Source organism: Petaurus breviceps, unplaced genomic scaffold (genome assembly GCF_028583685.1).
Source record: "Petaurus breviceps papuanus isolate PSGF00001 unplaced genomic scaffold, PetGlider_PUasm1.0 91133, whole genome shotgun sequence".
NCBI lineage: Eukaryota > Metazoa > Chordata > Mammalia > Diprotodontia > Petauridae > Petaurus > Petaurus breviceps.
The window spans coordinates 13,482,964-13,499,083 of NW_027187419.1; the positions used below are offsets into that span (position 1 = coordinate 13,482,964).

Consider the following 16,120-nt stretch of genomic DNA (forward strand, 5'->3'; position numbering starts at 1 on the left):
CTGATAAATGATTTAAAATCACTTAATAAATGCATTTATTGAGATATTAGATTGATAGCAGCAAACATGAAGTTGATGGTCCTTTCTGGGAATCTTCTAGAGTAACTAGACTATAGCATCTGAGATTAAGTTTGTAGGCATCTAGAAGATTGCAGAGATTTGGCTAAAGTCAATTCTATGAAAAATAAATTCTTTTTAATTTATTTTTACTTTTGGTGAAGAGAGAGAGAGTTACTATTATTTTGATATGAAAACTTTTAGTTCCAAATTTTTGGACATTTTAAGAGACATTTTGGGAAAATGTCTAGTATATAAATATATGTATCAGAGGAATAGATAGCTGGTTTTAATGGGTCCTCTCTAAAAGATAATTTATTAGTAATTTATCATGAGACTGAGTGGAAAAAGGATACTTGAAGTGAAATTTCACTATTTCTATTCTGATTATAGAATTATGGAGTTTCAGATCTTTAGAGGACCCTAGATATACTTAAAACAATTCCCACTTAACCACAGTGCATTGCATATGGTGCTTAATAATTTGTATTGAGTTGAATAGGATTATTTGACGCCTCTGTAACAAGTTGTCTTTTAACTTTTGTTAGATTTTCAATATTGAGGAACTTATTAACTAACTTACATCTACTTTCTTGCCCTTTAAAAATGATACCTTTTATTTTTACATCATATTAATTTCCTCCTTCATGTATCCAGTGAGCCATCCCTTCTAAAAAGGATTTTTTAAAAAGGAAAAAAAAACAATTTAATAAAACCAACCAACATATTAGTCCCATTTGTCAGTAGTTACATTCCACACCTGTAATCGTCTACTTTTATAAATAAGGCAGAGAGTGCATTTACTTATCTCTTCTGGGACCAACATTGGTGATTATAATTACAGTGTACCTTTTATTATTATGCTTTCTCACTACAGTGTTGTCATTGTGTGTATGTCTTTTCTTGGTTCTTCATCACTCATTATCTGTGGGGTCCCTATTGGTGAAAGCCATAACAAGGACAGAGTGAATAATAAAGGACCTTGTGTGTCTAGACATATACCCAACAGCACTAGTCTTGAGGCCCAGGTCTCTGGCAACTGAGCCTAGTACTAAGAAGTAAATCAAAACATTAGCTAAACTGTGATGACACTGTTTAGTGACACTTTATAGTTCCTTCTCCCTTTGTCTTCTATAATTACCATGGGGTTTTTGGGGGGTCTTTTTTGGGAATTCACTGAATTGTCTGACCACCTTCCCAGACTTCCCCTATGTAAGTAACCCATATGATTATTAAGCTAAATATAATCATACTAGAGCTCCCAGCCTCTTTCTTTCTTTGGTATTGAACTTGCCCCACTGTTTTTGGGGGGATGTAAGAGGGGCCATGAATATTCTTGTGCAGGGGGATTCTAGACCTCACATTATCACTTCATTTAAATTTTTCCATGTTTTTCTGTATATTTCACAGTCCTCATTTCTTATAGCACATTAATATTATAGTATATTCATTTACCAATCAATAAGGGGCAGCGAGGTGGTTCAGTGGATAGAGTGCTGGGCCTGGAGTCAGAAAGACTCATCTTTCTCGGTTCAAATCTGGCCTCAGACACTAGCTTGTATGATCCTGGGCAAATTACTTAGCTGTTTGTCTAAATTTCCTTATCTGTAAAATGAGCTGGAGAAGGAAATGACAAACCACTCCAGTACCCTTACCAAGAAAACCCCAGATGGGGTCACAAAGTGTTGGATGTGAGTGAAGAGTGGTGGAACAATAGAAACCACAACAGTGATTTATCAGAGTTTGTTTCACTGCTGCTCAATGTTTGGAGAACCCTCCATTTCTAGTTCTTTGCTACCACAAGAATTATTGCTATGAATATTTTGACATATATGGGACCTTCATTTCTGTCTTTAATCTCCCTTCAAGTATATGCCGAGTAATGGGATCTTTGGGTCAAGCAATATGAATATTTTAGATGCTTATAGTATAATTCCAAGTTACTTTCCAAAGTGGTTGGACCACTTCACTGTTTCTCCAACAGTATATTAACATGCTTGTATTTTTGCTACTCCTTTAACATTGACTGTATCTATATTTTGATATCTTTGATACTGGTGTGAGGTGAAATTCTAGTTTTTTTAAATTTGTATTTCCATCGAGATGGAAGGGTATTGCCCCCCTTCTCACCGGCCCCTGTGAGAAGGGTGATTAGGGAATGCTGTAGGAGCTGGTTCTCTCAGCAACCATTTGAGAAGACTAGACTAGAATAAAGCTGATTTTTAACCCCACAAAGTTGTCTGCCTGTCTGACCAGATCAAGAGAGAACCTATTAGAGGCTGGAGTCTAAAATCTCCAGTGCCTCCTGTGTTTTATCTGTGAAACTGATATCTGTAATATCTGTAATACTCTATGTACTGGGGCAGCTAGGTAGCGCAGTGAGTAAGAGCACCAGCCCCGGAGTCAGGAGGACCCGGGTTCGGTTCCAGCCTCAGATACTTAACACCCACACAAAATAACTGGCTGTGTAACCTTGGGCAAGTTACTTAACCCCAATTGCTTTAAAAAAAATACTCTATGTATCACAATATTTTTTGCCATCCCCCAACTGATAGGTATTTACTTTGTTTCCAATTCTCTACTCCCACAAAAAGTATTGCCATAAATATTTTCACGTATATGAGGCCTTAATTTTTGTCAGTGATGTCCTTGGAGTATATGCCTAGCAGTGGAATCTCTGGATCAAAAGGATATTCTAGTCACTTTATTTACATAATTCTAAATTGTTCCCCAGCACAGTTTTACTAATTCACAGTTTCACTAATAATGCATTTCTTTCCAAATCCCCTTCAACACTGACTATTCCTGTCTTTTGTCATCTTAGCAAATTTGCTGGGACTAGAGTAAAACATAGGATTGTTTTTATTTGCATTTCCCTTATTAGTAGTAATTGGAATCATTATTTCATATAATTGTGAACTGTTTTCAACTGTTCACTGATTTTTAAGAAGCATTTGACCAAACAGGAAAAAAAATGTAGTTATGGACATTCTATAATAAAATAAGGTGCCTCCCGTGAAAATGTTTAAATTACTTAGGACTACAGCAGATGTAACTACATCCGACAAATATGATTTTAATCTATCTTCTATATGTGTTTAAGTGATTTGCCTAGTCAGAAAGGTAACATGAGACAGGGTTAAGATTAAGATGTTTTATAGAGCAACAGACAAAGAAGGCATCTTGCTAACATTAAGCTTACAGGTTAACTTTAGCAATATCATTCTGCACAACTGTAGTAAATATTACATTATGTCATGCCTTATCTCACAATGCATCCTCCTCAGTAGTCCGTCACTATAATTCTGGGAACTACTATCTAGAATCCTTGGGGCTCTTCTGAGAGTTATCATCAAACATCTGGAAACTAGACATTCCCATGGCCATGGATCCTGAGAAACTAAACTCTAAGAAGGATAGACAAATCCTCCTAACATACACTGTATTATAAGAAATGATAAGTATGAATGTAGAAGCATGGAAATACTTACATAAAGTGGTAAAAAAATGAAGAAAGCAGAACCAAGAAAACAGTATACACAACAGTCACAATAATGTGAATGAGAGTAGCAACCACCATAAAACAATAAAAAATGAATGTTGCAAAATTGTAAAGAAACAGCTTTATATACAAAGATACATTCCCCACTTCTTTTCAGAGTTGGTAGGTCTGCAGACGAAGGGTTTATATATGCAGTCAGATTTTTTTTGGATGTATTTTTTGTCTCTTGTGCTTTAAAAAAATTCTGCTGTCTGGGAAGATGGAGGGGAGAAATGTAAAAAGTTTAGGCAGTGTAAAAGCAAAAAAAATTGATAAAATTTCACTTAAGAAATCTATGCATATTAGGTGTAGTGGGATCTTGTCTCCCTGTCACTTGTATGATTGTAAAGATATAGGCTGGTATAGAACATCTGTTAGGTGGCACAGTGGGTAGAGTGTTGGCCTGGAGTCAGGAAGACCTGAGTTCAAATGTAGCCTCAGACATTTACTAGCAGTGTAACACTGGGCAAGTCACTTAACCTGTTTTCCACAGTTTCCTTATTTGTAAAAGAGAGCTAGAATCTTTGCCAAGAAAACCCCAAATGAAGTCATGAAGAGTCAGACATGACTGAAATGACTGAACAACAATAACAACAAATAGAAAAACTTCTATTATTAAAAATCTGTATTATAGAAGTTCACTTTTTTTATCAAATATTTCCTTGTTTCATATTTAAACTATTCTTTCAAAGAAATTATACAGATGGGAAAGTAGACATATCATTCATGAGTATAAATGACAATATTTGTAATACAAATATTTTATGAAATTATTTTGATTGCTCTTTAAGTTTTGCTCTCAAAAGATTCTTTACTCCCTTTATAGAAAGTAAAGATGTGGGAGCGGAGCCAAGATGGCTGCGTAGAAGTAGGAAAACTCCATGAGCTCCCACGATAACTACCTCAAATACCTATAAAATATGACTAAACAAATTTTAGAGCTGCAGAACTCACAAAATGACAGAAACAAATCTCCCACTAAAGGCAGTCTGGCAGGTGGACAGGAAGGGTCTATCGCAGCAGGCTGGGAGCCGAACCCAGCCCCATGTGAGCCTGCAGTTTTAGCCCCTGGGCGGCCCTGACCAGTAGCAGCTGGAGCGGACCTCAGGAGAGTAAATCACTAGCAACAGGGGCGGTTTCCAGAAATATCAGCCCATAAATGCCAAGACAAAATAAAAAATCAGTGTAGAATTCTGTTGGTATTGGGGGAGGATGGAGGTGCGGTCCAGCCTCTGCCCCCAGAGTGAGAAGCGGCTGAGGCACAGCAGCTATGCAGCCACCTCTATGCGGCTGCTTTAGAGCTCCCGGCCTGCAGATCATGGTGGCGGGGAAAGTGACCATTCAGAGGGTAATCACTCTTGCTTTAAACTGCCTGGCTCTGGATTGTGGTCTTATGTGGTGGTCCTGAGGTGTGTGTGACCAGTGAGCCAGAGCGTGTGGGAGCTGTAGAAACAGAGCCTCCCTAATAGCTCCAGCAGCTGTGAAAACCCCAGTGATTTGGGACAAAGCTCTCCCCTCTGGAAGCAGAGTTCTACTGTGACAAAGAACTCAAAAGTCAAGTAATTGAGTGGCAACATGAGCAAGCAAAGGAAGCAAAGCAAGCACAGCAATCCAACTTTAGATTCCTTATTTTTGGACAAAAAGGATCAAAGCATAGAACGGGAGGAAGACAATGAAGTCAGAACTCCTGCATCAAAAGCTTCCAAGGAAAATATGAATTGGTTACAGGCCGTGGAGGAGCTCAAGAATGACTTTGAAAATCAAGTAAGAGAAGTGGAGGAAAAATTGGGAAGAGAAATGAAAATATGCAAGAAAATTATGAAAAAGAGAGTCAACAACCTGACTGAAGAAAATAATACCTTAAAAAATAGATTAACTCAAATGGGAAAAGAGGCCCAAAAAGCCAATGAGGAGAAGAATGCCTTAAAAAGCTGAATTTGCCAGATGGAAAAAGAATCTCAAAAGCTCACTGAAGAGAATAATTCCTTCAGAATTAGATTGGAGCAAATGAAAGTTAATGACTTTATGAGAAATCAAGGTACTATTAAACATATCTAAAAAAATGAAAAAATAGAAGACAATGTGAAATATCTCATTGGAAAAACACTGACCTAGCAAATAGATCCAGGAGAGATAATTTTAAAATTATTAGACTACCTGCAAGCCATGATCAAAAAAAGAACCTAGGGGGTGGCCAGGTAACACAGTGAGTAAGAGCACCGGCCCCAGAGTTGGGATGACCTGGGATCGAATCCGGACTCTGATACTTAGCACCACACCCAGAAATAACTGGCCGTGTAAGCTTGAGCAAGTTACTTAACCCCAATTGCTTAAAAAAAAAAACCTAGAAATCATCCTTCAAGAAATTCTCAAGGAAAATTGCCGTGATATTTTAGAAATAGAGGGCAAAATAGAGGTTGAAAGAAGCCACTGATCACCTCTGCTCCTCTCATTATATTCCTCTCACCTCTTAATTTCACCTTTTAAGTATCATCCCTTCCTGTTAAATTGGTCCTGTGCCCTCTCTCTATGTATACCTGTAAACATATATACATGCATTCACATATGTATTCATATGTCCATATACCTTCATATATAGACATATATATATTTCTAATCTTTTCAACTACTGAGAAAAGTTTCATAAGTTACAATTATTGTTTTTCCATGTAGGAATGTTAATAGTTCAACTTTGATAAGTTCCTTAGGATTTCTTTTCCCTGTTTACCTTCTTATGCTTCTCTTCCTTCTTGTATCTGAATGTCAAATTTTCTATTCAACTCTGGTTTTTTCAGCAAGAATGCTTGAAAGTCCTGTATTCCACTGAATTAATCCCAGCTCCCTTGACCTCCGGAATATCACATTCCAAGCCCTTTGATCCCTCAGTGTAGAAGCTGCCAGATCCTGGGTTATCCTGATTGCCGATCACCTCTTGAAAAAATCCCCAAAAGAAAATTCCTAGGAATATTATAGCCAGGTTCCAGAGTTCCCAGATCAAGGAGAAAATATTACAAGCAGCCAGGAAGAAACAACTTGAATATTGTGGAAACACAATCAGGATAACACAAGATCTAGTAGCTTCTACTAGAATATGATATGGAATATGATATTCTCGAAATCAAAGGAGCTAGGATTAAAGCCAAGAATTGCCTTCCTAGCAAAACTGAGTATCATGTTTCAGGGGAAAATATGGTCATTCAGTGAAGTAGAGGACTTTCAAACATTCTTGATGAAAAAATCAGAGTTGAATAGAAAATTTGACATTCAAATACAAGAAGCAAGAAAAGCATGAGAAGGTAAACAGGGAAAAGAAATCATAAGGAACTTATAAAAGTTAAACTTTTTTATATGCCTACATGGAAAAACAGTAATTGTAACTTATGAAACTTTTCTCAGTATGAGGAGGGAATATAAATATGTATATATATGTATATATGACTATATAGGAGCGTATATGTTCATATGAATATATATGCGAGTGTGTATGTATGTGTACACGTATACATGGACAGAGGGCATAGGATCAATGGAATAGTAAGGGATGTTATTTAAAAGGTGAAAGTGAGAGGTGAAGGAAGAATATAATGGGAGGAGATGGAGACAGAGTGTGGTAAATTATCTCATGCAGAAGAGGAGAACTGTTACAATGGAGGAGAAGAACAGGAAGGCAAAAGGGAATGGGTCAACCTTACTCTTGTTGAATTTGGCTTAGGGAGCGAATGACATATACACTAAATTGGGTGTCTTACCCTTTAGGAGAGTGGGACGGGGGTAGGGGATGAGAGGGGAGATGATGGAGGGGAGCGCAGGTTGGGGGGAAGGATAGTTAGAAGCACATACTTTTGAAAAGATACAGGGTCAAAGTAGAGAATAGAATAAGTGGGGGGTGGGATAGGGGGATGGAGGGAAATATAGCCAGTCTTTCACCACTATAGAAATCATCCACTATAGAAATGTTTTGTGTAACTTCACATGTACAACCTATATTGAATTGCTTATCTTCCTAGTAATGGGGGGTGACGAGGGAGGAAGGAAAAGAATCTGGAATTCAAAGTTTTAAAATCAAAATTTTTTAAAGAATTATTATCATTTTTATTCTTTACATGCAACTCAGAAATAAGATATATAGCCACTGGGGTATGGAGATGCATCTTGCCCTACCAGAAAGTCGGAGGGTGCATGGGGAGGATATAGGAGAGAGCAGATTGGGGGAGGGAATATGTAGTGAGATAGCCGTTTTCGGGTGGTGGGTTGGGGAAAGAAGGGGAGAAAATTTCTAACTCAAAATCGTGGAAATGAATGATGTAAACTAAAAATAAACATAAAATTTAATTTAAAAATATTAAAAAAAGAAAGTATAGATGTTCTTTTTCTTTCTGTATCACTGTATTTTAAGGGACCTCATATTTTTCTCTTAAGATTTGAGTATAGAAATACAATAACTAGGGATGAATAAGCAGAATAATTCTAAGTTCTAGGGAACATTGCAAATTTATTAGATCCAGAAAAGTTGTTAATGAGACATGGACCTATCAAAGGGTAGTAAGGTGGAATAATAACTTGGCATTACAAAGAAAAAATACCATTATATATTCATGTTTCATTACAGTATGATCAAAACTCATGCTTTAGAATATTAGTGATTACCTTTAAAAATCTTATTTAATGATGAAAAAATGACCTTTCCACTAAAATTTGAAGTAAAATATTTGAAATGTGACATTTTTCTCTTCCCATTTTCCTAAATATACATTAATAATATTATGTATCATCATGATATAAATGCAGAGTCTTTGTTTACATTGATTATTGTAATTACATTTACATTTTATGCTGAGGAGTTTGTTGACATTTATTTTGGTACTATCTAGGTGTTGAGACAATTTTTTTTGGAATAACTGTTTTGTAGAATACTAAATTTTTTAAAAGTGCTTTCAATTCCTTATTTCAATTTGAACCTTACAATAACCATGAGATTTAGGCTTACTAGAGGTTACTAGCATTATTCCCGTTCTGCAGATGAGAAAATCAAAGGGCAGGGATGTTATGTAACTTATCCATGATTACACAGCTATGTAACTGTCAGATGTGGGATTTGAATGTTGGTTTTCCTGAGTATAAGGTAACATTCTTGATGCAAAATAATTACAGAAATATTTTTGAAAGAGAGAAATCGTTTTTCCCCCTAAAATTGCCTTGCCTATCATCTGACCCATAAAATTGCCCTTTACTAACACACTGTCTTCTACATGACAGTCCTAGAGATGCCTGAAGAAAGCTATTGTCTACTCCCATCCCTGCCTTCTCCAGGTGCTTGCTTTCCTGGTTCTGCTTCTTTCACTTTTATATGTCTTTCTGTGTATCATGCATTGCTGCAGTCTTTATGTTCATCATTTCTTAACTGAGTAGTAAAATTTCATTACTTTTATTTGCCATAATTTGCCTAGCCTAATTTGTCTATCCCTAATCAGTGGATATCTACTTTGTTTCTGGTTCTGTTCTACCACAAAAAGCCCTTCCATAAGCATTTTGGACATTCATTTAGACCTTCCTGTATATTTTTGGCCCCTTTGGAGTATATACCCAATGTGGGATCTCTGGTTAAAAGGTTTTGGACATTTCAGTTACTCTTTGTCTTGCGTGTCCCTGTTACCATAATAGCTCTTTATTGTGGAATGCTTCTTTTGTTTTGTTCATTCTTCAGATTTTATTTTTGTGGTGGATTCTATCACACTTTGTAGCAGCAAGCACCCAAGCATACCCAGGATGTCTGATAGCACAGGTTCTTTCATCTGCTTTTCTAAAGGAAAGCTACTCAGATCACTTTAATTAGACATATACATACATACATACATACATACATACATACATACATACGTGTGTGTGTATGTGTGTGTGTGTATATAAATAATTTACCTAGTTCAGGGGAAAAAGTCAGCACCCTGAACTTCAGAGAAAATACAAACAGAAGTTAAAAGCAGCCAAAAAATACAGACAGAGAAAATAACACATTTAAACAGACAGGGCTTCTAGCTGTCTGACCATCACATACACACAGTTAGTTACCAGAAGGAAAAGCATCTGGGTTTTTAAAGCCGGGGGGCTCAACCTCTGCCCAGAGTCTCATCTGGTCAAATCACACAATTCTCCCCATAAGTGAGCCCCAAAGCAAAACCTTTCCTCAGAGGTTATATGTAGTCTTCTCCAGAGTCAGAGAATATCACAAGCCTTGTGACCCACTGTCTAATTACAAAGTAACAAGGTGTGAGCCTTCCTAAAAAGCAGCCTCCCCTAAGCAAGCTTCTCCTGTTGGACTCAGCTCCATCTTTTAGCAAACTCCTCCCACTCCAGGCTCTATGTGACTACATTGAGCCTATTTAGGAGGAGAGTATATTTTCAAATCAGGGAAGATCCTCAAATGCACTTTGTCTTATTAAGGGGCAGGAAAGAACTTCAAATTCTCTTACCATTACACACCTGTGCAGAGAATGTCTGAATTGGTCCTATGCCTATTTTTTTTTTGTATGGTATTGAGTGTTGTTTCATTGTAGGATCTCAGGGACAAATTGGGGACCTGCAAACTTTCATTATGCCCAGAATGATTTGATCCAGGGCAGAGACTGATTGCTGTCCCTGCTGGTCTGAGCTCTGCAAGTACCTGATCTGGATTTGGGTTTGAGCAAGATTAGATTGCTGCTTGACTCAGCCCTTTGGTATAGTGACAGAACTGTAGGCTCCCCTTCATTTTGGAACTGCTGCCCTGGTGTTTTCTCTGCAGGCTAGGTGGAGCAGTAGATAGAGCAGACCTGGAGTGAGGAAGACCTGAGTTCAAATGTGATCTCAGACTAACTTTGTGACCCTGGGCAAGTCACTTAATCTTTTTTTTTTGTCTTAGTTTCTTCATTTGTAAAATGAGCTGGAGAAGGACATGACAAACCACTCCAGTATCTTTGCCAAGAAAACTAAAAAAAAAAAAAATAAGGTTATGAAGAGTTGGACATAACTGAAGCAATTGAATAACAAAGTTTTTTGTGAATGCTAGTTATCATTGTGGTCATCTAATTGTTTCTAGTTATTTGCTATCATAAAAGGTACAGCTAAAAAATATCTGGGTGAATTTTGTACCTTTCTCTCCTTGTATACACCTAGCTATGGGGTCCCTTGCTCAAATGTTATAGGCATTTTAAATTACTTAGCTAAATTCAGATTTATTTACAGAATAACTGGATCAGTTTATAGCTTCACCAACAATGCATTAATGTGCTTAACCTTCCAATAATTGCTCTAACATTGACTTCCCAACTTTTGTCATTCTTTCCACTTTGTTGGTATGAGATAAAAATCTAAGTCGTTTTTATTTGAATTTCTTTTATGATTAATGATGTGAAGCAAGTCTTTCATATGGTCGTTCATTAAGTTGAAATTGTTTAACCAAATCCTTCAAACATTTTTGTATTATATATTTTTATTAGTATCCTCTATATCTTGGAGAGCTTGAGAACTCCATTAGAGATATTTGTTGAAAAATTTCACACACCCATTCCTCTCACCCGCACTTGATGTGTTCCTTTAACTTAATTGCATTGATTGTGTTATGGCAAGTGTTTCTCAGTTCCATGTAAACCACATTTTGGGGGGGGGAAGGGGAGGTGAAAAATTCTGTTTTAAGTATTGTGGAAAGGCCACAAAATTTTGGCTCTTGCTCTTGCCCTCATGGAACCTACATTAGAGTCAGGGGGTGACACATAAACATCTGTCTATCTATATCAATCCATTCATTTATCTATCTGTCAGCCTGTCTCTCTGTCTGTCTAGCTATCATGCTCAGTAATACAAGCACATTAGAAAGGTTCAGATCTCCAGGGAGGATGATTAGCAGCAGGAAGGACGAGAATAGAAGGTTGCATTTCAGTTAGGATTTAAAGAATAGGTAAGAAGCCAACACATAAAGTAGAATTAGCACATTTTAGTCATAGAGAGCACCAGGAACAAAATATGGAGGTGAGAAGTTTAGGGTATTTTGGAGATCTGTGGGAAGGCCAGTATGGTTGCAGTATATAGTATTTGAAGAATAGTAGATAATGCTAGAAAGGTAGATGACAACAAATTTAAGAGTTTGAATGCCAGATCAGAGTTTTGAATTTTCCTTGCTAGGCAATAGGAAGCAATTTGAAAGATTTTTATTTTTTGCTTTTTGGAGGGCAGTTGGGGTTAAGTGACTTGCCCAAGGTCACATGGCTAGTTTTTGTTTTAAGTGTCTGAAGCCAAATTTGAACTCAGGTCCTGCTGACTCTAGGGCCGGTGCTCTATTCATTGTGCCATCTAACTGCTCCTGGTAGATTTTTAAATAGAGGAATGACATAATCAAATGTCAAGCAGGAGTTGGAAAGATGAATTGAAGGAAGAAAAGTAGTGAGGCAGGAAAACATTAGGAGGCTGTTGGAGTAGTACAGATTGGAGACAGTGAAAACTTGTCTTAGTGTAATGATTCTGAGAATCAAGAAGATAGGACAGTTGATCTTGTAGAATTGGTATTGTATTGTTGGAGAAGTGAGGAAAGGAAATAAAGATAAGTTATAACATGGACAACTAGATAAAATGGCAGTGCCATTAATAAAAATGGTGAAGTAAGTAGGGGAGGAATATTTTTTTTTTTTTAGAAAAGGTAGTGAGTTTGGCTTTTATATGTGCTGAATTTGAAGTGACTGTTGGATATACACTTGGAAATGTCATGTAGGTCATTAGAGATAATAGCCTGTAGTTTGAGAGGGAAGGGCTGGAGATATAAATCAGAAAATCATTTCTCTACAGGTGATTGAAACATGGACAGGAATGAGTTTGCTTAGAGAGAGTGTAGTGGGAAAGGAAAAAATGTTGAGTATAGTACCTTGGGAAAGAATCCATCAAGGAACTGAGAAGAGGCTAGGATCGAGTGGAGGAGGAGAGCCGGGAGAGTGGCTTACTATTGATCTCAACATAATTCTGTGTCAAAAATTTTCTAGTGCTTTTTCTGTCCACAATATATTTTAAGTCACTCATGACATATATTGTGAAATCCATGCTTTTGCCAACCAGTTTGTGAAGAAATATATACATGTTGTACAGCTCTTAATCCTGCCATTTGAATTATGTGAGAAATATGTCCAAACTTTTACACCTCAAAAGAAAGTTACTTGGAAAATCATCACAATTTCTCAGTTCTTGATTCTTTGCTGCGATTTTTCCTTTGGTTTAATTTTAAAAATAAAGAGGTGTTTGCAAAAAATTGCTTTCAGGGAAAAATGATGAAAATTCATACACAATGTCCAGAAAGTGCGTTATATTTAGTAAATGCTTAACGTAAGTATAAATAGAAGTTTTTCAGACTTTTTATTTCAGTGCATGTATTTTTTATGTCACAGTGAAGCTCAGATTTCCTTTCCCTCCTGCCATCTCGTATTTATATTAAGATGAAAGACCGTGTACATATTTTTCATTGCCATTGTGAAATTATAATTGCATGTTATGAAGCTTAAGAAAATACACAAAATTTACATGGAGCCTTAATTTTATTTTTTTTTAAAGCATTTAAGAAAAAAAAATTCTCAGTCCTATATTTTTAATTTATCTCTGTACCTAATAACAGGGTAAAAGCTTGCAGGAAGAACAAGAGGTGGTCCTTGTCAGAACAGATCATTCTGGAAGGATGTGGCCTGTGAGTGCACCAGGAATATCATCGGAACACAAGGAAGGAAGAAGGAAAAAGCAGATGGTAATTTTAATACAAGACCTTTGCTTATTAGGGAAAAAGTCCTGGTTTGTTCAAGGCTTAATTTTTTTTTTTAAAGCAATTGGGGTTAAGTAATTTGCTCAGGGTTACACGACCAGTTATTTCTGGGTGTGGTGCTAAGTATCTGAGCCCAGATTCGATCCTAGGTCATCCCGACTCTGGAGCCAGTGCTCTTACTCACTGTGCCACCTGGCCACCCCCATGGCTTAATTTTTTAATCAAATTACTATGAAATTTTTGCTGCCATGGAATTTTTTTCTTTTTCTTTTTTGAAAGGAAACTTTCAAATGTTTATACCAGAAATTAACAAAATAACTCTGGGTTAATTTAAAGATTTTTTTAAAGGTAGTGCACATTTCCCTTTTCTAATGATTTCTAGAGGCATTATTTAAATGTAAACCAAAAAAGGAAACTACTTAAGGAATTTTTAATTTTTTTGTCAGAGATGTTTGTTTAAAAATTTAATTGCAAAGACTTAAACCAGTAGCTGGAATTACTTAAAATTACTAATGGTTATTTTTGTAGAGATATTAAATATATTAAAAAAACTTTATGTCATAATTATTGTCTATTTTAGTTTCCTGATTTCAGGTAACTGCAGTGGAGTATTTATAAGTAGAAGAGTTTATATAATTCTCTTCATGATATAGTGTGTTATTGATGTTTATAGACAGGAAGACCAATTAGGCTATTGCAGTAGTCCAGGTATGATGTGATGAGGGCTTCTGTCAGGATGGTGGCAGTGTCACAAGACAAACAGAGGAATATATGAGAGATGTTGGGAAGGTAGTATTGATTGTAATTGACAACTGAATGCATATGGGGAATGAGAGAAAGTGGATAAAAGTTGAGGATGACACTTAGGTTGAATGCTTGGGTGAGTGGGAGGATAGTGGTACCCTTTAAAGTCACAGGAAAGTTTGGAAGAGGAGAGGGATTGGGAAGAAAGATAATGAATTCACTTTTGGTCATATTGAATTTAAGATATCTGCAATATCCACTCCGAGATGTTTATGGGGCAGTAGGAGATATGAGACTGGAGGTCAGGAAAGAGGTTAGAGGTGGATAAATATATTTGAGAACTATCTGCATAGAGGTGTTGGTTGATTCCATGGGAATTGATGAGATCACCAAAACAAAATAATATAGTGGAAGAAGAGAAGGCCCAGGACAGAGTTTTGAATGATACCCATTATTATCAGGTATGACCTGGATATGGATCCTGCAAAGGAAACTGAGAAGGAATAGTCAGACAGGTCGAAGGCAGAACAAGAGAGACTACTGTCATGAAAACCTAGAGAAAAGAGAAAGAATGTCAAGGAGAAAATGGTGATTGACAGTGTCAGAGGCTGCATAGAGGTCAGGAAGGAAGAGTATTGAGAAAAGACTATTACACTTGACAATTAAGTGATCGTTGATAATTTTGGAGATAGCAGTTTCAGTTGAATGATGAGGTAACTTATGATTGCTATCCTTATCTCCTCTGACATTTATATAAAATAAAGATGTATGTTACTCATTTTCAGATGGTTATAGATACATATTATTTACAATATAATTAATGGTCAAAGAAAAGATAAACATATTGCTGAAATCATTGTTATATGTTTACTAAGAAATATTTACTGAATGCTGCTGTCTGGCCCAAATACACAAGATATTGTGAAGAATGGAAGTGAATTATAAATAATGGGTCTTGTTTTCAAGAAACTTAATTCCTAAATGTTAATTTATTTTAAAATTTCTCCTGCAAAATACTCATTTCCGAATAGTGTATTTGAATAGAGGCAAGCTAAACAAATGAATTATTCCCCCAATTGTGTACTTTATAATTTGCCATTTCTTTCACATGTTCCTTTCTGTGCTGACCTTGAGTACTTTATGTATTAGTCTTATAATCAATAAACTAACTCTTCCCAGGCCCAGATGGGAGACAGAAATTAAGAGCTGCAGAGCAGTGTAATCTAATAGATAAAAGATTATAATAGGCAGCAAGGTAGGTAATGTATAGAGCCCTGGGCCTGGAATCAGAAAGACCTGAATTCAAGTGAAGCCTCAGATACTTATTAGCTGTTAGCTGTGCGACTCTGGGCTAGTCATTTGATGTTTGCTTCAGTTTAGTGAAATGTAAAATGAGAATAATAGTAAACTACCTCCCAGGATTGGTTTGAAGATCAAATGAGATAATTGTAAAATGTTTAGCCAGGACATTGTCTGTCACATAGCAAGTGCTTTATGTATATTTGTTATTACTGTTGTGAGTTTTTATTTTATTTTAAAAACTTTTCCTTTCTCTGCTTACATTAAGTCTATACTAAAGCTGTGCCATCCTGAATCTGAATACTATATTTGTTTCAATTCAACAGACATTTCTAGTACAATGGTACTGATATGTACCTGATAGGTATTGCTAGGTATATAGGTAATGAAAGGCATAATGAATAAGATGTGATCCTGTGGCCTTAAGAAATTTTTTAATAGAGGGGAAGAAAAAGCCATTGACAATTTTGGAGAGTTAGATAACTTGCTTGCATTGTATTGGGACACCTAGGTGGCACAATGGATAATCTTTGGATTCTGATTCAGGAAGACCTGAGTTCAAATCCTGCCTCACATACTTACTAGCTGTATGCCTCTAGGCAAGTCACTTATACTTACTCAGCCTCAGTTTCCTCATCTGTAAAATGATAATAATAACAAAGCCTATCTCACAAGGTTGATGTGAGGATCAAATGAGATAACATATGTAAAGC

The 16,120-nt window shown here is 36.4% G+C and overlaps 1 protein-coding gene across 1 annotated transcript in view; it reads left to right on the forward strand.

Moving 5' to 3' along the window:
• The window catches only part of CWF19L2 (CWF19 like cell cycle control factor 2), a 158,895-nt gene that overhangs the window by 72,954 nt on the left and 69,821 nt on the right, over window positions 1–16,120 (forward strand). Inside the window, exon 11 of the mRNA XM_069080361.1 lies at window positions 13,224–13,349. Coding sequence (XP_068936462.1) covers window positions 13,224–13,349 — 126 coding nt within the window. The remainder of the gene's footprint in view (window positions 1–13,223; window positions 13,350–16,120) is intronic.